The sequence below is a fragment of the Macaca nemestrina genome, chromosome 19 (assembly GCF_043159975.1).
Source record: "Macaca nemestrina isolate mMacNem1 chromosome 19, mMacNem.hap1, whole genome shotgun sequence".
In the NCBI taxonomy this organism is placed as follows: Eukaryota; Metazoa; Chordata; class Mammalia; order Primates; family Cercopithecidae; genus Macaca; species Macaca nemestrina.
The window spans coordinates 1,263,336-1,288,444 of NC_092143.1; the positions used below are offsets into that span (position 1 = coordinate 1,263,336).

The window sequence follows — 25,109 nt, forward strand, 5'->3', positions numbered from 1 at the left end:
CGGCGGGAGTGTGGAGAAGGATGGAAAGCCAACCTGCGATCCGCGGAGTCTGAGAGGAGATAAGTGATCCGTGTTCTCAACTTCCCATGTTTATAAAAACCACTTTCACCGTTTTCGCTACTTTTTCACCATCCTTTAGGTTCTTACCTGGCTAATGATGTGTCATAATTACTAAATTGGTCTAGTTTGTTTAGAGTAAGTTAGTATCTTGACTAAACAACAAAAAGAAAAATGCCTATGTAACTAAAGCTTTAAATAAGCAAGCTTGTTTTCCGAAGTCTAGCCGTGGCTTATACTTTGTCAAATACCATAAATCTGCGGGCGCATTTAGGCTTTCTTCTTCCTGAGGTCACTGTATCAGGGGATGTTTATATCTGTCCCCCGGACAGCTTCAGCTGAACCCCCTAAGAGTCACCACCACAAAAAGTGTACAGAAAATTTAAAACATTGGTGGAGGAGGGCCTCACATCCTCACATTCACCCTAGTTTATCAAACTTTAGTTACATAGGCATTTTTCTTTTTGTTGTTTAGTCAAGATACTAACTTACTCTAACCAAACTATACCAATTTAGTAATTATGACATGTCATTACCCATGTAAGAACCTAAAGGATGGTGAAAAAGTAGCCAAAAGGATGAAAGTGGTTTTTTTATTTTTATTTTTATTTTTTATTTATTTTTTATTTATTTTTTTTATTTTTTGAGACAGAGTCTCGCTTAGTCGCCCAGGCTGGAGTGCAATGGCGCGATCTCGGCTCACTGCAAGCTCCGCCTCCCGGGTTCACGCCATTCTCCTGCCTCAGCCTCCCGAGTAGCTGGGACTACAGGTGCCCACCGCCTCGCCCGGCTAATTTTTTGCATTTTTAGTAGAGACGGGGTTTCACCGTGTTAGCCAGGATGGTCTCGATCTCCTGACCTCGTGATCCGCCCGCCTCGGCCTCCCAAAGTGCTGGGATTACAGGCGTGAGCCACCGCGCCCGGCGGTAAAAGTGGTTTTTTTAAATGTGGGAAGTTGAGAATATGGATCATTCACCTCAAGTCCTAAAAGTAAGTCAAAGGGAAAGATTTATAAAATGCAATGGTTCTCAATTGTGGGGTGCAACCTTTTAGATTTTCAAAATGGAGAAACGTCCAGCCCCAGCCCAGCATTTCTTTTTGTTTTTTATTTTATTTATATATATGTATTTTTTGAGACTGAGTCTTGTTCTGTCACCCAGGCTTGAGTGTAGTGGCGTGATTTTGGCTCACTGCAACCTCAGCCTTCTGGGTTCAAGCAATTCTCCTGTCCCAGCCTTCCAAGTAGCTGGGATTGCAGGAGCCTGCCACTGCATCCGGCTAATTTTTTGTATTTTTGGTAGAGACGGGGTTTCGCCATGTTGGCCAGGCTGGCCTCAAACTTCTGACCTCAGGTGATCCACCTGCCTCGGCCTCCCAAAGTGCTGGGATGACAGGCATGAGCCACCGCGCCCAGCCCCGGTCCAGCATTTCTGTAATAGGGGTGCTAGTGTGCATACATAAAAAGTTAAGTCTTTTAAAAAAGAAGGAAAGCCCTAGACATCTACCTGATGTACAGACAAGTTTAAAAACCCCTTGCTTGTGTGTGTATCTTTCCTTCCCAGGAAAGTGGTTCCCACATCTGCACACAGACACGAGAATTGCCTTCAGGACACGAGATCTAGTCCCATGATCCTGGGAGCCTGTGCCCCGTCAGGACGCGGCCACAGTGAACGCTCATGGAAAAAAGATGAATGACATTACCAGTTGTTTCCTGAGCCATAAAGTGGTAGAATTCTTCTGCCTCTAGAAGCCTAGACAAGAGACTCCTGCTTTGAGGCAATTTTAAAGTAAAAGTCGCTTGCCACCTTTGGTCAGCTCTGCAGACAGCATAGCTCCTCCTCAATTATCAACACACATTTATTCTGTTCTGTCTTCTTTGGGCTACAAATCGGTTCTAGTTATTACTCATAAGGCAATTTTCCAAACATTCTAAACTCATAGGTGTATATTCTGACTTCTTACTTAATTTTAATCAGCAAAATGACGATGCCCTTCCCAGCGCTGGAAATGCCGTACTATGCATGATCAGGTGCACACACCAGCTCTCCTTCCTCATGGTGGCCACAGTCTGTCCCTATTCTCACCTTTCCACGGCAAGGACTTGAGTCTCTGCTGCAAGATGTATTATCACCAGAGAAAGAGGCTCTCTCACGCCCCTCTACTCTTCTTCCTGTCTCTTCTCCACGTGCCTCCCTGTCTGTCTGGCCCACCTGCTGATCAGCAACAGAGGGGTTTTAGGCTCATATCTCCACTGTCTGTGGAATTAGAATTGAGCACCTTTCATATCTATACATTCAGAAATTGAACAAGTATCCTAACACTTTCTAAGATACAAATTTTAGTTTTTTAACCTATGAATTTGCTTTGTCTTTGTTTAGAATCTTAATTTTCTACTCGTTCAATAGTCATGGAACCTACACTCACTCTGCATCTTCTTTTGTTTAAATAGCTTTATGGAGACACTATTCACCCACTTAAAATGTACAATTTAATTGATTTTAGCATATTCACAGAGTTGTGTAACCAACATGATAATCTATTTTAAAACATTTTCATCCCCCTAAGAGAAACCTTCTACTTGCTAAAGGTCACTCCTCAGCCCTTGACCTTTTACCTGCTGGGGATCACTCCACAACCCCTGATCTTGTACCTGCTGGGGATCACTCCTCCCTTGACCTTCCATCTGCTGGAGATCATTCCTCTCATGACCTTCTACCTGCCGGGGATCATTCCTCCCCTGACCTTCTGCCTGCCGGGGATCACTCCTCCACCCCTGACCTTCTACCTGCCGGGGATCACTCCTCCCCTGACCTTCTGCCTGCCGGGGATCACTCCTCCACCCCTGACCTTCTACCTGCCGGGGATCACTCCTCCCCTGACCTTCTACCTGCCGGGGATCACTCCTCCCCTGACCTTCTACCTGCCGGGGATCACTCCTCCACCCCTGACCTTCTACCTGCCGGGGATCACTCCACCCCTGACCTTCTACCTGCCGGGGATCACTCCTCAGACCCTGGCACCTGCTGCTCTGCTGTCTCCATGGGTCTGTCTGCTCTGGACGTGTCATGGCAATGAAATCACATAGGTCTGCTGGTTGCCTTCTGCACCTGCCTTCTTTCACTGAGCAAAAGGTTTCAAAAGTGCTTCAACACCATCACAGACACGGCTCCTTCCTGCCATTTGTGATTGGATGATGCTCCATGTGTGTGAACAGACCCCATTTTATTGATTGATTGATAGCTGATAGACATTTGGGCTGCCTCCACTTCCCGGCTCTAACACTGCTGTGAACATTAACATACGGGTCTTTGTTCTCATGTCTTTCGGGTGTACACCAAGGAGTGGAATTGTGAGGCATATGGTAATTCCATGTTTAATTGTTTCAGGAACACCCAGACTGTTCTCTAGAGTGGCTGTGCACTGTTCCAATCCCACCCGCAGTGCATGAAGGTTCCAATTCCTCTGCATCCTCTCAGCACCTGCTATGGTCTGTCTTTTTGATTCCTGTTATCCTGGTGGGTGTGAAGTTGCGTCTTGTCTCTCGGCTGAGATTCTATTCCATTATGGGGGGGACGATGGCGCTCTTTTGTAATAAACTCATCAACCAGAACCACCAGACTCCTCTCTTAAAAACATTAGATCTGATTTTTCTCTTTTTATTTTCACTGAAGGTACCCCCCACCACCAATTATTTATGTATATGACACAGTTTTACAAAGTATCGGAAGATACTAGTTTGTTTACAGTGCTTCTGTGGTTGGCTTGATTACGGAACTATCTCAAGAACCTTGAAGGGACAAAGTGTATATAAAACTGTATATAAAATATACTAAGACATTAATTAAATAAATTTGATAATGATTTTACTGATCTAAAAATCAAAGAATGATGTAAAGTTAGAAATAACTAATTTACCATGTTTAAGATCTTACCATTTCTGTAGGTTTTGGAAATTTACATTCCGATTTTCTTTTGAAATAAATGCCCTGTATCGAAAATCTGGCAAAATATGTGTAAATTTAGTATGGAAACCTGATGATTCAATTTGGACACGGAATCCAAAAAACCGGATGATGTAGCCATCCCAGTCCCAAACTTCAACAGTTTTATAACATGCAGCTTTGACACAAGTTAGTTTATGGAATCAGTAAACCTCGCTGGCATTTCTCATGCTGTTCCCTGTGACCAGCCCTGGGTGTTCTGGGATGTGCCGAGACGCGCCGGCCGCACGTCTGCATCTGCAAGGCCCAGGCTACGTCAGAGGCTACATGCTGGAATGAGCTGGGCAGTTTTCAACCTACAGCTAAAACATACATTAAAGCTACGGTAAACTGCTCCTCTATATTCCCCACCCCAGAAAGAATGAATCCTCATGACTTTTGAGTCCAAATGGAACGCACAAGCTCCCACGGTTTTGTGCTCTGACTGACCTCATCGGGGCTGGAAGCCTGGTAGGTGCGGTTCTCATCACTGAAGTCTTGGTCGGCCTCTGCGAACTCAGTCTCCCCAGTAACGCCGGCCCGAGACTCATACACAGGGGTCACGTTGTGACATAGCACGATGGCTTTCACGGCTTCATGGATTCGACTGCTGACACTTTTCCTAACTTTGGGAGCTGAAGATTGGGCTTTTCTTGGTGGAGTTGAACCAGTATTGTTTCCACCAGCTTGAGACTGCATCTTTAGAATATGAAACGTCATGTAATTAAAGATAGAGCAAAGAGATCTCGTTAACATGGAATTATTAACATATATGATTTTTATAAGTGAAGTAGCTAGAAATAAGTAGCCTCATTTGATTCTGATTATCTCCTAGAAAGCACTGATTAATGAGTTATATTTTTAAGCCTAGTACTATGAAGCGCTTTGATACATCCAGGTTGTCAAATACACCGAAATATTCACTATACTACTTAAAAATCTGATAATTTGTTTTGACTGTATTCATTTCAACAACGGCAATGATTTGCTACGTCATTAAACCCCTATTTATTCATGACTTCTAAAAGCAGAGTCAGTTAAAGAACAAAATGAAATGGTATACTTACAACTGCTTTCAGCTTTCTTTAAATAGTGTTGTACATAAAATTGTATAAAGCTAAAAGCAGGACAATATTTTTAAGAATCTTCCCTTAATACCATAAATTAATCCTGCTTTCAGTAGTCTCAGTTTAGACAGTCCAGTTTTGTGGATAATAACAACCGAATACAATCCTAAGTTGCATTCAGAGGAAAAACGACTCCAAGTCACATCTTAGAATTCTGCTCCCTTAAAATACAATCCTAAGTTGCCTTCAGAGGAAAAACGACCCCATGTCTTATCTCGGAATCCTGCTCTCTCAAAGCAAGTCCTCATTTAGGGCTTATGTCTGTGCCTGGCTCTCCTCAGCCTCAGCCGTGTTTAAGAGGTTTCACGGCACCACCGAAGTGATAACTTTTTATTATTCACCTCCTATGTGGTGGAGGGTGTCAGAGGACACTCCCCCTGACCGGAACAGGGCGCCAAACGTTTCTTCAGTTGACTTCAGAGTAACTCATGACAATCCTCCTTAGAAACCAAGACTCTCATGTTTGGACGGAGTGCACAGATCCAATGAACTGTGAATCTCCTGCCCATCAAATTACAGTGGTGCCGAATGAAGGGTTTAACTTTCTGCTCAGCTGGTGCTGCCTTTCAGTGAGGACCCAGCCCATCTGCGCCTGCTCACGCTGCTGCGGGACAGCAAACTCAGCTGGCTCCCTCCTTCCAAACTACGTGATGTTTGCTGATGCCTGCACAATTTAATGTCACACAAATTCCATGAAAGATTATGCCCTCTATCACCAAATGCCTCCAGCGGGGAAATATAATCAGGTTATAAAAGATTTGTGTTGCACGGCAGTGGACCTACTAGACTCCTATCGTCTTAGTAATAAAACAGAATACCAATAGAGAATCAGACCAATTTCACCTAAGAAGTACTGTCTGTTCAGCTAACAGAAGCTTTCAGCAAAAATGATTTTTAAAAGTTCTCTTAGGTGGAAGCACAGTATTTACTGTGTTTATATAATGATGCTTCATCTTTTCTGCTTTTAATTTTTCCTAATAACTTATTTGAAGCTATTAAAATTACATTCACAGATAATAATTTTTAAAAAGCAGATCTCATCTGGTACTATTTCGATGTAGAAATAGATTCCTGGGAGAAACTGTACTTCTTCTCCTTTAAAGATTTTTCTTCTATTAATAAATATCCTAGGTTACAAATATTCTGTATCTAAATGAATTACATCCAAAATAATAATGTGTTTGGCTGTGTATACATATGTTTGTTTGCTTATGTGTGTGGATAAACATTCCATATGCTAAATATATACACATATGAGACTTCTTCCATTTGACAGCATGCCAACAGTAAAGCTTATGCCAGACTGGTAGCAAGTATACAAGAAAGAGAAGGTTTTCAAAAACCTCAATACAATGCTGACCACCGCATGCTACTCTGGAGTTGTCAAGAGTAGAAACGCTGCAATGGGAAAGTGTCATTTAGTCTAGTCTCTGCAAAAATCAAGTTTGAAACAAATCACTGTTTGTTTCAAAAAGTCTCCTAGACTCCACAGCTGACATCGCTGAGTGGCCTCTGCAAGTCTGGGCAGTAGTGCCGTGCAACGCTGGGAACTGTCACCCCCCAAGGCGAGCTGTGTACACTTTTGAACCTGATAGGCCTTAGCTCGTTATTATGTGTATTACTGTATTCAAAATAAATCAACAAGCAAGCAGAAAAAGGGCCTCAGGAGGTGTAAATTCCTGACGCACACTGCAGCCTTGTCTGCTAGTCTCTTAAATTGATTCTCTCAGATCTCCAGGTTTGATGACACTGAATCAGTGACTTCTAATTATGACAGGCACAAAAAAAAGAATGCAAATGAATGACAAGGAAACACTCCTCGGGGCCAGGGCTGTGCTCCACGTGGTGGCTCTGAGGTGCCTACTGCCAGAACGCGGCTGTTAGGATGACCTGGGGCCCTGGACAGACTCTGTACACAACCCACTGCCTATAAAATCTCCGGCAAGTGCTACAGCCTCTAGGCTAAATCCTGCTTTAAAAGCAAATATAGGCTGAGTATCCCTGATCCAAAAATCTAAAATTGGAAATGTTCCAAAACTCAAAGCTTTTTGAACGCTATTGATGCTCAAAGGGATGTTCGGATAAGGGATTAGAGGTGTTCAACCAGTAAGGATAATGCAAATATTCCAAATCTGAAAAAAATCCAGAATCCAAAACACTTCTGGTCCTAAGCATTTTAAATAAGGGATACTCAACCTCTAATTCCTGTTCTCAGAACTTCAGAGAGCTTTGGCCCCAGTGAAAGGCAGAGTCCTTATCTATTAGGGGCACATAATAAATATTTACAGGTGAAAGAATGTGGTATTTGAGCTCCATGTCGTAATATAATAATAATAATGAAGAACACCTACAGATGAAACATCACCACCTGGGCACTGATGACAGGAAGGTGAGTGACGGATATGAGGTTCCTAACACTACAGTGTCTACTTTTGTCCACTGAAAAGGCAAAAAAAGAATTTACCTTTAAAAATATGAGAATGTTTTATTATAGAGAAAAACAGGACTGTTAGAAAACATATTGATGTAGTATCCTACTGAATATTCTTCAAATACAATGTTCATTGAATAATTTTTTACAAATAACTCACTAGTAAAATGTAATATGAATAAATGACTTAAGCACACTATGCCTTCTACGATTTCACTCATGTAGAAATGCTCATCAAAGACGATTTCCTGATTCGTATATTCGAACGGATGACTGAAGTAGGAGGATGTTAAGACCACCGAGAAGTGTGCTAATTTACAGACGGGAACACACGAGGCTGGGGTGGACTCATGGCACGGGATGTGTGTGGAAGCAGATCCCACACAGGAGGAACCCACTTACCTGTGAGTAGGAGTCCCTGACATGGCTCTGGATCTCATCCATTGTGTCGGCTCCATAGGACACGGTGCCCAGGTGGAGCCGCTTAAACACCATTTCATTCTGGGTGAGGGTTCCTAGGATAAAGGGGACAACAGCAAACACATTAATGCAGGAGGCCTCGGGGAAGGCCCAGCTTTCCTACTGCACACACTGCACACCCATGTGCTGAAGCAGCTGGGATGCCCGACAGTATAATACAAAGTAGCATTAAGATTGTTACTTGCTACTATTTTCATTTTAACAGGAAGAACAAGATATTTTCTCCCTAGCATGTCAAGGTACTCTTATAACATTTTTGTGGGGTTTTTTTTTCTTTTTTTTTTTTTTTTGAGACTGGGTCTCACTGTGTTGTCCAGGCTGGAGTGCAGTGGCATTACCACAGCTCACTGCAGCCTCCACCTCCTGGGCTCAACTGATCCTCCTGCCTCAGCCTCCCGAATAGCTGGGACTACAGGTGCATGACACCACACCCAGCTAATGTTTTTGTTTTTTGTAGAGGCAGGGACTCCCTACGTTGCCCAGCCTGGTCTCAAACGATCCTTCTGTCTTGGCCTCCCAAAGTGTTGTGATTACAGACGTGGGCCACCGCGCAGCCAGCCTCTAACAACGTTTAATAATGGGAAGGACTCCAGTTATACGAAGAAAGTCCAGTCATTACCTTTCAGCTCAGAGCTGTTATTTGGAACAAATGCAACTTTTGCCTGTTCTGAAAGAGGCAGGCATAAAACTAGAAAACTGAGTCACCACCTTTATAATTACAATATAGAACACTGCCTGAAAAAGACATCAACGTGCCCCAAATGAGGGTGTCCATTAATTTTTTTTAAAAATCTGTTTCAAAAAATCAGGTCTTTTAGCTGAACAGAAACGGATATTTCAGATGTGTTTAATCCTTAGCATCTATGTGCATCCCTTGGAATGACAGACAGGAGGTCTGTGAAACAGACGGCTTTTCTTTAGTATTTTCCAAATACTGGGTTATCTGAATGTGCCTCCCCAATGCCTGCTCCTCAGTGGACCAAGGCAGAAGGACCACAGTGCTTACTTAGGAGGACTGCCAGAAAAGTTGGGCCATGTATTAGGTGACAAAGAGATCTCACTTAACCTAAAAATACACATATTATATATGCATGTTTTATTTATTTGGCTTTATAGAAGCAAAGTAGCACAGGGAAGCTCAAATACCCTCTGGATATGTATGTAGCGAGCTGCCATGCGTGGTGCTTCCACCTTGCCCCAGAGGTGGGCAGGGCGGTGTCTGCACTTAGATCACAATGTGCTGTGATGCTGCGTGGTGCTTCCACCTTGTCCCTTGTCCTGGGAGCAGGGCAGGGGGTCTGTACTTATTTCACAGCACATCCAAGAAGGGTTATCCACAGCTACTGACGACGTTATAAATCTGAGTATGAACAATGACACAGCCAATCGATTGCAATAAAAGTTGGACTTTCCACATGGTTGCAAAACATCCATTAAAATATTCACTCATTTTTATGTTCTTTGGCATGCGTGGTACTGGAATATAACCCAAAGCATTTTCATGTCTGTGGTACCCTCTAATGGCATGAGGATTAGAGCACAGAGTTAATCCCAAGACATCAGTTAGGATCACAGCACAACAGGTCACCTGGCTCAGAGCCTTCCATCAGGACACAGCACTTACTTTAAAAGAGAAGGAAAATACAGCTTACAATTACTATTTTAGAGATTGTTTTGATAAATTCTCTTAAGAGAGATATAATAAAGTTTTAGAAATTCCAAATAGCAGCTAACTATCTACCTGAGATACCTGTCAGTTTTATAGATTTTGCCTTCCACAACGTTTTATGAAGCACTGGCTTCATAAGTGCTTCATAAACTGGCTGTGCTCTGTGTACCTTGAAAAAATGTCTCCAAGTTTCATAAATCTAAGTGGAAACAAAATCATCAAAATTACATGACAGGTAGTTTAAACCTTTTTATTTTGTCATGCTACCCTTGTTAAATAAGTATAATTAAAATACTAGGCTATATTAAATAATGCAGTTAGCAGCAATTTGGTCTCCGAATAACATAATGAAGTTCTACAAGTGCTTTATATTTTTGTTTGTTTGTTTTCTGAGACAGAGTCTCACTCTGTTGCCCAGGCTGGAATGCAGTGGCATGATCTCGGCTCACTGCAACCTCTGCCTCCCAGGGTTCAAGTGATTCTCCTGCCTCAGTCTCCCCAGTAGCTGGGATTACAGACGTGCGCCACCACGCCCGGCTAAATTTTGTATTTTTAGTAGAGCCGGGGTTTCACCATGTTGGCCAGGCTGGTCTGGAACTCCTGACCTCAGGTCATCTGTCCGCCTTGGCCTCCCAAACTGCTGGGATAACAGGCATGAGTCACCACACCTGGCCTATGAGTGCTTTAAATAGCAAAAATGTGAGATGAAAAATGATAGTTTTATCATTGCCAACAGTTAAAAGATAATGAAACCTTCCATTAATTCATATTAGGGTAACTACAAAGTTTACCTCTATTATGTGTGCCTAAGTAAGCAGCTCTCTGAAAAATTATTTAACAAATGTACTAAATTAAAAACGTGTTATTTAGCAGATTGAGATAACAAAAGTATTTCCTTTAGACTTTTTTTTTCTTACACTGAGTGTGAAGCATGATAATTTAGGGTGAGGAATCGTAATGAGGCATAAATCCTATGCAATTTGTAAACAGGACTATATGCCACTTTTTAAAATCCAACTTTTTTATTATGAACCATTTCATATGTAAAGTTAAAAGAATATTATAATGAACACCTGTATAGCTCTTACCAAGAATGAACAATTATTTCTTTAGGATTTTAAACGACTTTATCCAAGTACACAAAGAACCCTAAAGAAAAAAATAGCATTTCATTTTCCATCCAGTCCTCGCTCGGCATGTTTGTTGGGCGGCTGTGACAGGCTCTGGGTGTGGAGTCAGCTGCAAGTGCAGAAGTTCCACTGGGATGTGAGGTGCTGTTGTCCACGGCCCCCCAGCCCCTGGCTCATGTCTCAGTGTCCTCACAAACAGGTTTGTGTCCTCACCGCAACCACATGCAACCCACAGCCCAACCTCGCTCTCCCTCAACAGCCTACACCTCTCTGTCCCTCAGCACCCGCTGAGACATCCGAAAGGGGCCTGTCTGGCCCCTCTGGCCTCTCCCGACGGGCACCTTCCCCGAGAAGGGCAAGGCCTCCCACTCAGCCTCCTCACTGTGCAAGCACTGCTGGGTGGTCCAAGGATGACATGAGGGCACCCAGGTGACACGCCTGACCCAATCAGTCCTGGATAAATGGGAGCTGCTCTTCCGCAGCCACCATCACCACCACCATCCTTTCCTCACTTTTTGGATTCAACAACCTCCCAAATGTTCTCATCCTCTTAATCCCGCCTCAGACACGGAGTGGGCCCCTCCTGAAACGCCTTCGCTCTGCCCTCTCACCACGCGCCCCGACTGCAGCCTCTTCCGCGGCTTCCTGAGCTCAGCTCCAACATTCTTTAACCTATCTTCCCAGCAATGCTACTTCCGAAGACAAACGCCTCCTCATTCTAGTGCATTGCTTTTAGTGACCACCCGTGCCTTGCCACTGCTTACAAATCTACGCATCCACTCCTAAGACGGAGACAGGGCTCTGCACAGCCCGGCCTACAGCTGCTCCTCGTGGCCCAGCACAGGGCTCCAGAGAGCTGCCCGTGTGCAGCAGGAGCTACAGTGCTCCAGACAGTGATTCCCACATTCCCATAAATACCAACTTAACTGAGAATTTGTGTATTCTCATGAAAAGGCATCACTACCCATTGAGCTTGGGAGTAGATAACCCTGGGTCCAAATCCTGCTGTAACCTGCAGGCCTCAGAACTTCCTAAGAGTTGATTTAAGCTCTCTAAGCCTCAGTTTATTCACCTGTAAAATATGGAATACACCTCATATGTTGCATGGATACTGCAAAAAATGATAAGACAATGCACAAAGTGCCCCAAACACAAAGAGGGTGAGGGCGCCTTTCCTAAAGAACCCCACAGCATAATGGGGAGAGAGACTGCAAGAGATCACGCTACTGAGAGGCACTAATGCAGGGTCTGCGAGGTGCACTCACAGGAGACCGCAGAGGGGGGCAGGGACTGCTCCCAGGAGTGGTGGCATCTGACCTGTGACTTGAAGGATATGAATTTACTAGCGGTTTCCATAGGAGAAGCGCTCCAGGAAGAGGGAGCTGTATGTTCTTGGCTCGCACATGGGTCTGGGAGCAAAGACAAATGCCTGTGAATGGAAAAGACACACTCAGGAGAAGGGGCTGGAGAGGGAGGAGTGGGCGAGGAGCTCTCTAGGTCCCATTAGGGGAGCACTGTAAAGCAGTCTCCCGTCCACCAAGAGGGCATACAGAGCCAGGCTCAGGAGTCCTGGCTTCATTCTGGATGGAACCCATCCAGGTAACAGAGTTAACTGAGGCATTATTCTAAGGACAGAGTGGCGGGGGTCAAATGTAGGGGAGAGAGCTGGTATCAAAGTCTAAGTGAAGGATGATGTGGCAGCAGGCATCAAGATAGAAAGGAAGAGGCAAATGCATGAAATCTTCAGAAGTCTAGAAAAGAGCATTGACTGGGCTTGGGAACCAAATGTGGAGCTCTGGATCCGAGACCTCGAAGAGCGGCTCAGGCTGACTGCCTTGCTCAGCGAGGCCGGCCCTCAACAAGAAACAGGAATTAAGAAAGTAGACAGCTTTGGGAGAAGGGTAGAAGACACAGGTGGTGAGTCTGAAGTGGCTATGGGACAGCTACTCTGCCTCTTGTGAAGGAGGAACGTCTTTCCTCATACTGATGTTCTGTTCCCATATCCTCTTTGGTGCAATGCCATTTTCTAGGTTCTGTGTCCATTGAAATATCCCCCAATACCACACAGTCTTGAGGACTGCAGCTTATTTAAGTCTTGAAATCTGGTAATGAGTCCTCCAACTTTCTTCTTTGTCAAAATCACTTTAGCTATCCTGCTCCTTTGCCTTAAAAACAAATTCAGAAATAATCTTACCTACAAAACAAATCTTGATAGAAACTGAATTAAACCTGAATATCAAAAAGAGAAGTGACATTTTTAGTGTGTGGAGACTTTAGGTCCATGAGCAAACTCACTCTCTCTGTTTATTTCGGTCTGTTTTGGTTCCTTTCATGAGTGTTACGTAGTTTTCAGCCCACAAGTCCCACACATTATATATTAGATTCACAGCAAACTACTGCTCTTTTGTCAAGGAATTATAAACGACACTGTACTTTTCATTTCAGCTGGCACATATGCACTGCAAGTGTGGATACACAATTGGTTTCTGCATGTGGTCAGTCTACCCCGACCTTGCCGAACTCACTGCTTCACAGAACTTTTTGCACATTCCTTGGATTTTCTAGGTAGATAATTATGCCATCTGCAGAGAGGGACAGTTTCCTTTCTTTATTTTTTTTATTTTTAAATTTATTTTATTTTATTTTTGAGACAGAGTCTCACTCTGTTGCCCAGGCTGGAGTGCAGTGGCGCGATCTCAGCTCACTGCAAGCTCCGCCTCCTGGGTTCCCGCCATTCTCCTGCCTCAGCCTCCCGAGTAGCTGGGACTACAGGTGCCACCACCAGGCCTGGCTAGTTTTTTGTATTTTTAGTAGAGACGGGGTTTCACCGTGTTAGCCAGGATGGTCTCAATCTCCTGACCTCGTGATCCACCCGTCTCGGCCTCCCAAAGTGCTGGGATTACAGGCTTGAGCCACCGCGCCTGGCCTTCTTTCTTTATTTTTAACTTGATTTCTTCCTTTCTGATATCCATGCCTTGTATTCCCCTTTCTTACCGTACGGCACTATGGAGAGTGCTGGAGTGCTGGGCAAGCACCCGTGCTTCCTTCCTGACCTGGGGAAAGCACGCGTCTCCATCACACGGAGTGACGCCTCAGCCTCGGGTCTTTAAGATTCTCTTCAGCAAGCTGAGGATGTTCCCCTCTAGTCCTTGTTTTCTGAGTCTTCTTCCTAAATCATGTACGAGGGCTACATCTGTCAGATGCTTTTCTGCATCCTTTCCTGCTCTTTATACCCAGGCCTGTTCCGTTAAGGTCACTGTGGTGTTTCCTTCCTAATTACCGATCAGGCTAGCATTAGATACAATTACTGCACGACAATGTAGAGTCTTATCAAGGCGAAACATGAAATCTTGAGTCCCTGAGTAGCTATTTTATCTCCTTAAACTAAACATAATATAAGGTATTTTAAAGTGCAACAAATTTCTCTATTAAGAAGAGAATTTTTGACCTGGAAAGTACAAACTCCTACATCTAAATATAGAATAACTAAGCTACAGGACAAGCTACGGTCCTAATGGACACCCACATAGATCATCATGAAATTCCACAACCCACTTGTCTCACTAAAAAGTAGATGTATTACCAAAAAAACCCGTAACATATAAAATGTGTATTTAATTTTACTGAGTGCCTCATAACGTGCAATGAGAACGGTGGGCCGCATCTGGCTGGTCCCTGTGGGGTCTGGGTCGTCTCTGTCTTCTCTCTGGGTCGTCTGTCTTCTCCGTGGGTTATCCCTGTCTTCTCTCTCGGTCTCTAGCTGCTGAGCATGCATCTCCCCCACTGCAGTGGAATCTCCAGGAAGGCAGTGTCTGTATTATCCCAACTCTATCCCCAGAACCTGACTCCTAAATAGCAGCCAAAAGAGTTGCTGATTTAAATTTTTAAAAAAGAATTACGATAATGAGCCTAATTTTCAAAACCAGGATACTGGAAGGTATATAGAAGACTGCTGTAAACAGAAATCAAACACCTGCACTACTGTTTCTGCCCTGGCTGAAAATATTTTCTGTGTGGAATCCAAAGTTGGAAATATTATACAAAAATCCGGAAGATACCTTCTGTATTTAGTTCTTTCCTGTCCTTAAAAATAATTGGGATTTATTTGAAAAATCTGTTTTTTACCTTGTTATTGATGTTGCAAAGTGCAGCTAGTGTAGGATGCTCACCACACGTTTGGGAACATGCAGATAAATTTAAAGCCACATAAGATCTTTAGGAAAAAAACATACAATTTATGGTAACTGATTTTTGAAACTATGTGCTATTAAGTTATTAATACCTGTCTCACTCCTTCTGGGCTGCTATAACATGATGGCTCATACCTGTCATTCCAGCACTTTGGGAGGTCAAGATAGGAAGATGGCTTGAGCCCAGGAGTTCAAGACCAGCCTGAGCAACACAGTGAGACTCGATCTCTATCAAGAATACAAAAATTAGCTGGGCATGGCAGCACACACCTGTAGTCTCAGCTACTAGTGAGGTTGAGGCAGGAAGATCGACTGAGCTCAGGAGTTTGAGGCTGCAGTGAGCTGTGATCACGACACTGCACTCCAGCCTGAGTCACAAAGCAAGACCGACAACCTGTCTTTAAAAAAAAACAAAAACAAAAACAAACAAACAAAAAAACCCCATAAATCCAGTGGTTTATAAACAACAAATGTTTACTTCTCATAGCTCTGGCAGCTGGGAAACGCAAGATGAGGCACCAGGAGATTTGGTGTCTGATGAGGGCCCTCATCATGGTGGAGCCTTCTTGCAGCATCCTCAGGAGTGGGAGAGGGAATCTGCCTCCCTAGGACCTTGCTTATAAGGGAACCAATCCCATTCATGGGGGTTCTCCCCATGGCCCAGTCACCTCTCTTAATTAGTACCATGCCATCACCTGGGACTTGGTTTCAACACAGGGATTTGAGAGAGAGATGAACATTCAGACCATGTGATGCCTGAGTATAATGCATCTGCTGTCAGAAACAACAGGCAACATCACTGCATTGTGAAGAAAGCTGTTCTAACGACACACATAAAAATTTAAAAAGAAAATGGGAGCAGAGGCTTGGCATACGTGGAATTTGCCGTGTGTGAAAATTATTCTTTAAACGTCACGTACATTCTGCCCTCAGACGTGACATAATACCCCCTTTCACTTACACAGTGGGCCAAAAAGCAATGAGAAAAACTGTAGACAGTAAAAGATTAAAGTTTTCCGGATATGAAACTTTATAATAGGTTTTAAATAACACAGTTTTCTTAGAGGAAATCAATGAGTGAGATGGTTATAAACATAATTATATGCCAATTTCACTTTGCTAGACCAATGTATTTCCGATGCTTTAGTAGGGCAGTTGATTTGAACAGTGAAATGTTGATTTTGGGTGTCTAATGGTCAAAATTTCCACTTTTCTGGTAATAATACCATTTCAACATGTGGAATACGCACTAGAAATCCCTCACGGTAGGTGGGGCATCAACCTTGCTGTGTGTCTGTCTGTGTGTGTGTGTGTGCTTGCACACATGGATGCACACACATGCCTACAGCTGGAATAAAACCAAAACCAACAGAAAATGCCATTTCTGTATGTAAATTTGAGAGATATGAAATGCAAGGAACTTAAATCCAGGAATGTATGCTTTTTCACACCTTCTATATTTTCAAAAGGAAATGTTAAATTACCTCAAGAAGACAGACAGTCTCCTGAAAGCCCCGTGGCCATCGCTCCTTTTTGGATACATGGACCTGGGGCAGCTCTTTCATCTGAGCCCCCACCTCACTCCTTCTCTTGGTGCTGCTGAAACTAATCTGAGCCATATCATTTCAACCATGGGCATGTCAGTATCATTTGTGAAAGACACTTTAAACAGAACCGAAATATTATCACAACAGAAAGCCAAAACAACTCATCCATGTCAAACAGAAGTCATGGTTCTAATTTCCAGGTGTCTCGTGTGTCATAGTTTTTATACTGCTTGTCAGAAGTACGGATCCAAGAAAGGTCTCTTGAGCCTCTTTTACTCTACAGCTTTCTCCTCCATCTCTTTCTTCCTTGAAATTGATTTGTCAAAGAACCTGGACTGATGGTTTCAGTTCCCACAATCTGCACTTGGCCATTGGCCATTTCTCCTGTGCCTGTGGGCCCTGTGTTTCCTGTGAGCCACGGCTGGGCAAAGCTGGTGAGGTGAGGTTCTGTGGACACCGCTCCAGTGTGGCGAGTGTCCTTCCATCAGGAAGCAGGGTGTCTGGTCACTGCCTCCTCTGATGTAAACAGCCACCCACAATCGATTCCTAGCCCATCAATTCATCATGGGTTGAAAGCGGCATATAGTTGAGGCACATATCATTGACTTTGGGGCATCTTTTTCTGGAGAAGAAAACCCTGGCATTTCTAAATGCAATAAATCCACATGGACAACAGATGTTTTCCAAAAACAAAGTTAAATCATTTGTAATCACTCCATTCACAGACTCTTTCTAGTCAGTAAATCTGGGATTTTAAACCACTATTTTAATCCAGTGCTTTAGTTAGATATCCTTTTTCAGCTCGGTGGTAGTATTTCAAGTGCTGAGATTCCCAACTTCAGCTATGCTATTATACTTTGCTTCTTACTGCTGCTTGGGGAAAACTGAGAGGAATTCTACATGTACGCAAAGACGCCTTGAAGTACTGGAGACCAGATAGCTGTCACAGAAACATACAAGGTGATGCTAAAATACTGAATATAATATCTGTGCATTTATGCATCTAATGGTTGAAAATAATTTAAAAGATAACTGAAACTTAGGTTTGAACTATTTCTCCTTTTATGTTTATAAAGCTTTGTATCTCAGTAGATACCCAAAAGTCTATTCAGTTACTTAACTGGAGCCAGGGAGAATGAAATGGAGAATTGTCTTAGTCCGTTTTCTGTTGCTATAACCAAATACCTGAGACTGGGTAATTAATTTTAAAAAGGAATTTATTTCTTACAGTTCTGGAGGCTGGAAAGTCCAAGGCTGAGGTGCTGCATCTGGTCAGGGCCTTTCTGCTGATGGGGACTCTCTGTGGAGTCCCGAGGCTCTGCAGGCCACCCCATGATGGGAGCAGGCTCATGAGGGCCAAACTGGCTTTTATAACAGACCCACTCTTGTGACAACTAACACTCCATGAAAACCCATTGATCCATTCACCCATTAATCCATGGGTAGATTCGCTCATTCATGAGAGCAGATCCCTCAAGATCCCTCACGACCCACTTGCCTCTTACAGGCCCCACCTCTTTACAGTGTCACACTGGGAATGACATCTCAGTAGGAGTTTTGGAGGGGGCAAACATTCAAACTGTACAACAAATTTAGAATACTTTCTCAAAGCTGAGTAATTAAAAATACTATAATTTTAGTGCTTGTATTTAAGTCTATGATCCATTTTGAGTTAGCTTTTGGGTACAAGTGGGATCATTATCCAACTTCATTTTTTGCATGGGATATCTAGTTGCCCAGCACCATCTGTTGAAAAGACTATTCTTTCTCCATATAATTATCTTGACATCCTTGTTGAAAACCCAATTACCATAAATGTCTGGATTTATTTATGGCCTCTCACTTCTAGTCCATCAATCTATGTGTCTATCCTTATGCCCATACCACATACCACATTGTCCTGATTACTGTAGCTTTGTATTAGGGTTTGAAACCAGGATCTGCTGCCAGGTGCAATGGTTCATGCTTGTAATCCCAGAACTTTGGGTGCTGAGGCACGAGGATCAGTTAAGCCCAGGAGGTCAAGGCTTCAGTGACCCACAACTGTGCCACTGCACTCCAGCCTGGGTGACAGAGCAAGATCTGTTTCAAAAACAAAACAAAACAAACCCCCAACCTCACATCTTTCGCCCACCCCCCACTGCACAGCCCACATTCCTTGGAAGCATAAGTCTTTTTTTTTTTTTTTTAAGAAGCAATCAGGAGTTGCAAGTCCTCTAACTTTGCTTTTCAAGATTGCTGTAGCCACGCTGAATCCCTAGTATCTCCATATGAATTTCAGAATCAGCTTGCCAATTTATGCAAAGGTAGCTGGGATTTTAACAGGTATTACATAGAACCTATAGATCAAAGAGACTAGAATTGTTGCCATCTGAACACAATGAAATATTTTTTGATGCACTGTAAATACAATTGTTTTCTTAATTCTATCTCTGGATAGTTCATTGTTAGCATACAGAAATACACTTTCATTCTTGTGTGTTGATCTTGTGTCTTATGATCTTACCGAACCCCTTTATTAATAGAGGGGCTGGCTGACTCCTGAATTTCCTACGGACATGACCACGTCACACACACACAGAGTTCTGCTCTCCTTTACAATGTGGACGCCGCCTTCCTGCTCTTGCCTGACTGTAATGGCTAGAGCCTTGAAAGCTCGCAGCAGCATTAGTTGTAATAGGCAAAAAGCAGAAACAACCCATGTCCATCACCTTGTGAATGGGTAAAAAAAGTGTGGTGTATCCACACGATGGGATATTATTTGGCAATAAACAGAATGAGGCACTGATACACGCTACAATATGAATGAGCCTGTAAGAGTAAATGCCGGTGAAGGAGGCCGGCAGGGACTGCATACGTCTGACTCATTTATGTGGAACGCCCAGGACAGGCAAGTCCTCGGAGACAGAAAGTAACCAGGGGCTGCCTCGGGCCACGGGAGGTGGAAGGGGAAGGATGGGGAGTGCCAAGGTTGCTTTCTGGGGTGATGAGAATGTTTTAAAGTTAGATTATGGTGAGAGTTGAATACGAGAATGATGTATCCTGACAGGTGATCATTTAAATCAAACACACACGTGGTATTACTAGCTCTGCATCTTCTAAAATGTTTCTGTTGCTAATCAATCATGTTATCAGTAGCTTAAAACTGATATATTCAAATAAATGACTAACATCTCTCACCAAATGAACGATAAAGTTTTTGGGTTTGTTATTCTGTCCATGTGAATAAATGTAATCACACCTTGTTGGGTTAAAGAACCTGCAATACTTATGCAGACATTCCTTCAGGTGAGTGGCACATGTACTTTCTTCACATATGAAGATGAAGCCAAAAACATTTTTTAAATCTTGATGATTTTTTTATTTCATGACTTGCTAATTTCGAACTTTCCTTCCCCTCTTGTGCAGTAGTAGATAACGCAGAGTCTGTAATACAAATTATTTCTCAAATCTTACCTCAAATGCTCTCCATGATTTCAAACACTGATGATTTCTACAACTTTTGTCATTTTAATATGACAGAAATTAATATGCCCGAAACTGGAAGCTCTGAAAAAGGGAGGAACGAATGCAGCCAGAGAGCACGAGTCCCGTCACCTCGAAGAGAATCACGGCAGACTCGGTTATGGTATACAGCTATATAGACAGAAAATGTCTTTTGACAAAAGGTTTCTGATTTTTTTTTTTATTTATTATTATTATACTTTAAGTTGTAGGGTACATGTGCATAACGTGCAAGTTTGTTACATATGTATACTTGTGCCATGTTGCTGTGCTGCACCCATAAGGTTTCTGATTTCTTAAAAAAAAAAAAAAAAAAGCTGCAGCTCTTTAATGAAAAAGAGTTTTTTGGGGACTATAATGAGCAGAGCAGGCAAAGAGGAAATTAATTTCTAGGGGAAAAGTCCTGCAGGCATCATTCACAGAGTGGCAACAGATGTGATCCATGACTGAGCGGAGGAGACAGTGTCTGAGAACATCTGCAGAGGTTTCAGACCAGACACTCCTGAACTGTGAATCGGCCTCACCCCTAAACTCTACCACACCATCATACAAGAGGGAGCCAGTGATTTTCATAGATAAACAAAGGTAACACTGGGATATGCCACGCACCTAGAGCAAGAAACTTTCTTGTGAAGATTCTAGTTAAAGTCATACACACACATAATCAACGATGTATCAAAACACAAACTTACTTAGACCTTACAAGAAATAGAAACAAAACTTAAGTGATAAGACTAATTTACCAATCTTTAAAGTATGCTTTGACTTTTGAAATTATTTGACACTTTTTAAAGTGAAGCCAAATGTATTTGAAGTCAATGACACTGTTTAAAGTGAAGTCAATATTATATTTAAAGTCAAATACAATCTCTGCGAATCAGGCTTTCTCTAAACATTATGACTCTCAGTACTGTACGCATCAGTTAAGTATCTGCATGTGTTAACATCTCAACTGGCCCAAACACCCCCAAAATGTTAATTACAGCACTCATATCCAAGGACACACATTAGTAACAACCGTACCAGTATGGCTACTCATGTTTGTTGTAACTGATTACCCGGTTATTAGCATCATGCATAACAGACTATAGTTGCCCTTTGGTTTAAAAACCATTTCCAAGTCTTACCTGTGAGATCTGCGTGCCTTGTATGCACTCGCCAGCACACACGTCGTGCTTGCCCGCCCTTACAAACCGGGAAAACAGCTTTCCCCGTCATGATGATGCTGTCTTGTGAAACTCATGTGATTCAATTGTGAACAACATGGCATTTTGGGTAATGGATGCTATAATTAAAATGTGAGTCCTAAAAAACCTGTTGTTTTAGTGGGTGTTTTTAGTAACGGCTTTGTTCTACATGAAGATAAAACCTCCCTAACAAAGGAATTAATGTATTGCTTTAATAGGCTGCACCCTGAGTTAAGTTTTAAAATTTATGAGTTCTCTGCAGCATTGTTATTTAAACAATGGCATTGTCAAATGCAACCAGTGAGAAGATGAAAGTTCTCCCAGCAGATTAAGTACAAATTATCTGTCCTCCTGTTTCAGCATCATTTGTTCATTCATCAGCCGGCGTCGAGTATTTCTGGTCAGTGTCAATATGCTCTGCATCCTTGCAGCTCACAGATGTCTACGCCTGTCGAATGAACTGCTTTATGTTTCACGCACTGGTGGCCGCAGATGTGTCACTATAGCAACATCATTAATTTCAGATCTTACCGGAAATGTGCACTCCAATCAAACCTAATTATACCACATTGCTTTCTTGTCCACAAGAAGGAAACTATAATGCAATTATTGGGATACTTCATTTTCTATTCTGCCCTGGCAAATGAGAGAACCACTGTGATGGACGCTTCTTATCCAAAAGCTTATTGATGAAGCACAGACCCCATTTACAATCATGCGAAGGACCACCTTCCAATTATGCTAGTAACATAAGGCTCCTGAGACAACAGTTCACTCTCCATCACTTCAGCTGAAACTCAAGGCACTTGGAAGATATCTGCAAACTGCCTTATGCCTCAACATGCTTCCTCTGATACTGAGAACCAGAATGCCTTATAATATCAAACAACCATCCACAGTTACAGAACCTCTGCTGTGACTGAGGCCCCCAAGGTGACAGCAAAAGCCTGTCTGACTTCCGATTTACACACTTAAGGGCACAGCAAAAAGCAGAAGTATTTATATGACTAAAATACGGAATACAAAATAGAAAGATCTTAATTATTTAAGTTCCTGGAAAAAAAAACCCGATTAGCAGTAAATACCAGAGCACTAAAGGTCTCACAAAGGCAAGGGGGGCATAACCAGCTGTTTCCGGATTTGAGAGTGATTTGTATTTCTCTGTTAGTATGGGTGCCCCTGTTATCTAGAGCTGTGTAACAAACTAGCACAACATTTTAGTGACTGACGACACATTTCGTTTGCTCAGAAGGGTTAAAGGATTTGCCTAACATCACACACAGTTCGGGGGCACCAAGACTCAATCCCAGATCTGATTCCAAAGCCCTTTCTTTCCACTTGAGGATATGAAGTACATAGGAACTAGACAGGAAATTACAAGCACAACTCAGAGACAGCGGACGGGCTTGGTTCCAGACCTGGGTAATCAAGTGAATATCACAACAAAGTGAGCCACATGAATTTTTGCGTTTCCCAGTTCATAGAAAAGTGATGTTTACACTATACTAAGTCTATTACGTGTGCAATTAGTAGTATGTCTAAAAAACAATGTACATACCGTAATTTAAAAATATTTTTAAAACGTGTTAACAATCATCTGAGTCTTCAGCAACTTTCAATTTTTTTGCTGGTAGACGGTCTTGTCTTAATGTTGACAGCTGCTGACTGATCAGGGTGGTGGTTGCTGAAGTTTGGACTGGCTGTGGCAATTCCTCAAATAAGACAACAATGAAGTTTGCCACATGAACGGACTCTTCCTTTCACGGAAGACTTCTGCGTAGCATGCAATGTTGTTGGATAGCACTGTACTCACAGAACTTCATTTGAAACTGAAGTCGATGCTCTCAGACCCTGCCACTGCTTTATCAGCTTAGCTTACGGAATCTTCTAAATCCTTGGATTTTAAAGTCACTTTAACAACCTTCACAGCATCTTCTCCAGGAGTGGATTCCATTTCAAGAAACTACTTTCTTTGCTCATTCATAAGAAGCAACTCCTCATCTGTTGGAGTTTCATCCTGAGGTTGCCACAATTCAGTCATCTTCAGGCTCCACTCCTAATTCTCTCGCTATTTCCACCACACCTGCAGCTCTTTCCTCCGCAGAGGTCTTGAAACCTTCAAACAGTCATCCGTGAGGGTTGGCTGGAATCAATTTCTTCCAAACCTGTATGAATGTTGACCTCCTCCCACGAACCACATATGTTCTTAATGGCATCTGGAATTGTGAATCCTTTCCAGAAAGTTTTCCATTTGATTTGGCCAGATCCATCAGTAGACCCATTAGTAGAGACAGAGTTTCACCATGTTGGTGAGGCTGGTCTCAAACTTCCCACCTCAGGTGACCCACCCGCCTCGGCCTCCCAGAGTGCTGGGATTACTGGCGTGAGCCACTCCACCCGGCCCCAGAAGATTTTTTAAAAAACTACTCTAATGGTTTTAGGATAGCTAAAACTGTTTCTTCTGAGTCATTTTTAACAGCTTACATTTTTTTCTGAAAATTTTTCTATTATTCAGCTTTTTAGATTTACTGATTATAAAACATTGTCATTCTAAAATTTCTTTTAAATATCAGATATATCTGTATCTATGTCCCTCTTCTCTTTTGTAATATGTATTCATGCCTTCTCTTACCTTTTTTTTTTTTTTTGGGAGATGGAGTTTCACTCTTGTTGCCCAGGCTGGCATGCAATGGCGCAATCTCGCCTCACCGGGATCTCCGCCTCCCAAGTTCAAGTGATTCTCCTGCCTCAGCCTCCCAAGTAGCTGAGACTACAGGCATGCACCACCACGCCCCGCTAACTTTAGTAGAGATGGGGTTTCTCCATGTTGGTCAGGCTGGTCTCTAACTCCTGACCTCAGGTGATCCACCCACCTCAGCCTCCCAAAGTGCTGGGATTACAGGTGTGAGTCACTGCACCGGCCCATCTTTTCTTACTTTTTAAAGATCAGAATTTTGAAAGTGTGTTTATTTTGCTGTCTTTTCAAAAGACTGACAGGCCGTATTAATCCTTGATGGTTTTATCAAGTCACCGCTTTCTGTTGGTATCTTCTTTCCTTGTATTTTCCTTGAATTTATTTTACTATTCTTAAGTTGGCTATTTAGATAATTTTTAGGCTTGTTTTTCTATTTAAAAAAATGAAAGAAAGTTCTTATAAAACCTTGATTTTGTACATTCTATGGGCTTTGATATAAAGTGATTATATTATTATTTAGTTCTAGGCATTTTTAATCTGTATTATTTTTGGATCTATGCTATTTAAAAGTATATACTTCAATTTCTAAAAATGAGAGATTTAAAAACTTATTTCTTTGTTATTAACTTCTAACTCTTACCTCTTTTTATTGTGATCAGAAATATCCATTCTTCGAAATTTACTGAAATTTGACTCATGGCCTGGTATGTACCAAATTTTTGTAACTTTCTCATACATGTCTGATAAGCACATATGTTCTCTAGTTGTTAAATAATTCTGTGTATGTCCATAAGATCTAAAATTGACAATTATGCTATTCAAATCTTCTGAACTGCCTGCTTGGCTAACCAATAAACAAAAGAGATGTAAACATTTCTTCCTGTGGTTGACAGCAAATAATCAATTTCTCCCTGTATTAATTCTTGTTTTATGTATTGAAGTTACTTTATTAAGTACACAAACATTTTGAATTGAACCTTTTATGTAGTGACCCTCTTTCTTAAATAATGTTTTTCATTTTAAGGTTTATTTTGCTTAATATTAATCAAGGTAGATATACCAGCTTCCTTCTGATTCATATTGGTCTACACGCTTTTTATAATGTTTGCTTT

The 25,109-nt window shown here is 42.3% G+C and overlaps 1 protein-coding gene across 13 annotated transcripts in view; it reads right to left on the reverse strand.

Annotated features, from left to right (window-relative positions):
- LOC105489277 (ATPase phospholipid transporting 9B (putative)) overlaps nucleotides 1-25,109 on the reverse strand; it is a 289,967-nt gene that overhangs the window by 64,608 nt on the left and 200,250 nt on the right. For all 13 annotated transcript variants that reach the window (XM_071085806.1, XM_071085805.1, XM_071085804.1 and 10 more), the window contains 2 exons: nucleotides 7,998-8,110; nucleotides 4,488-4,736 (listed from right to left, as the gene is read on the reverse strand). In XM_071085806.1, coding sequence (XP_070941907.1) covers nucleotides 4,488-4,736; nucleotides 7,998-8,110 — 362 coding nt within the window. The remainder of the gene's footprint in view (nucleotides 1-4,487; nucleotides 4,737-7,997; nucleotides 8,111-25,109) is intronic.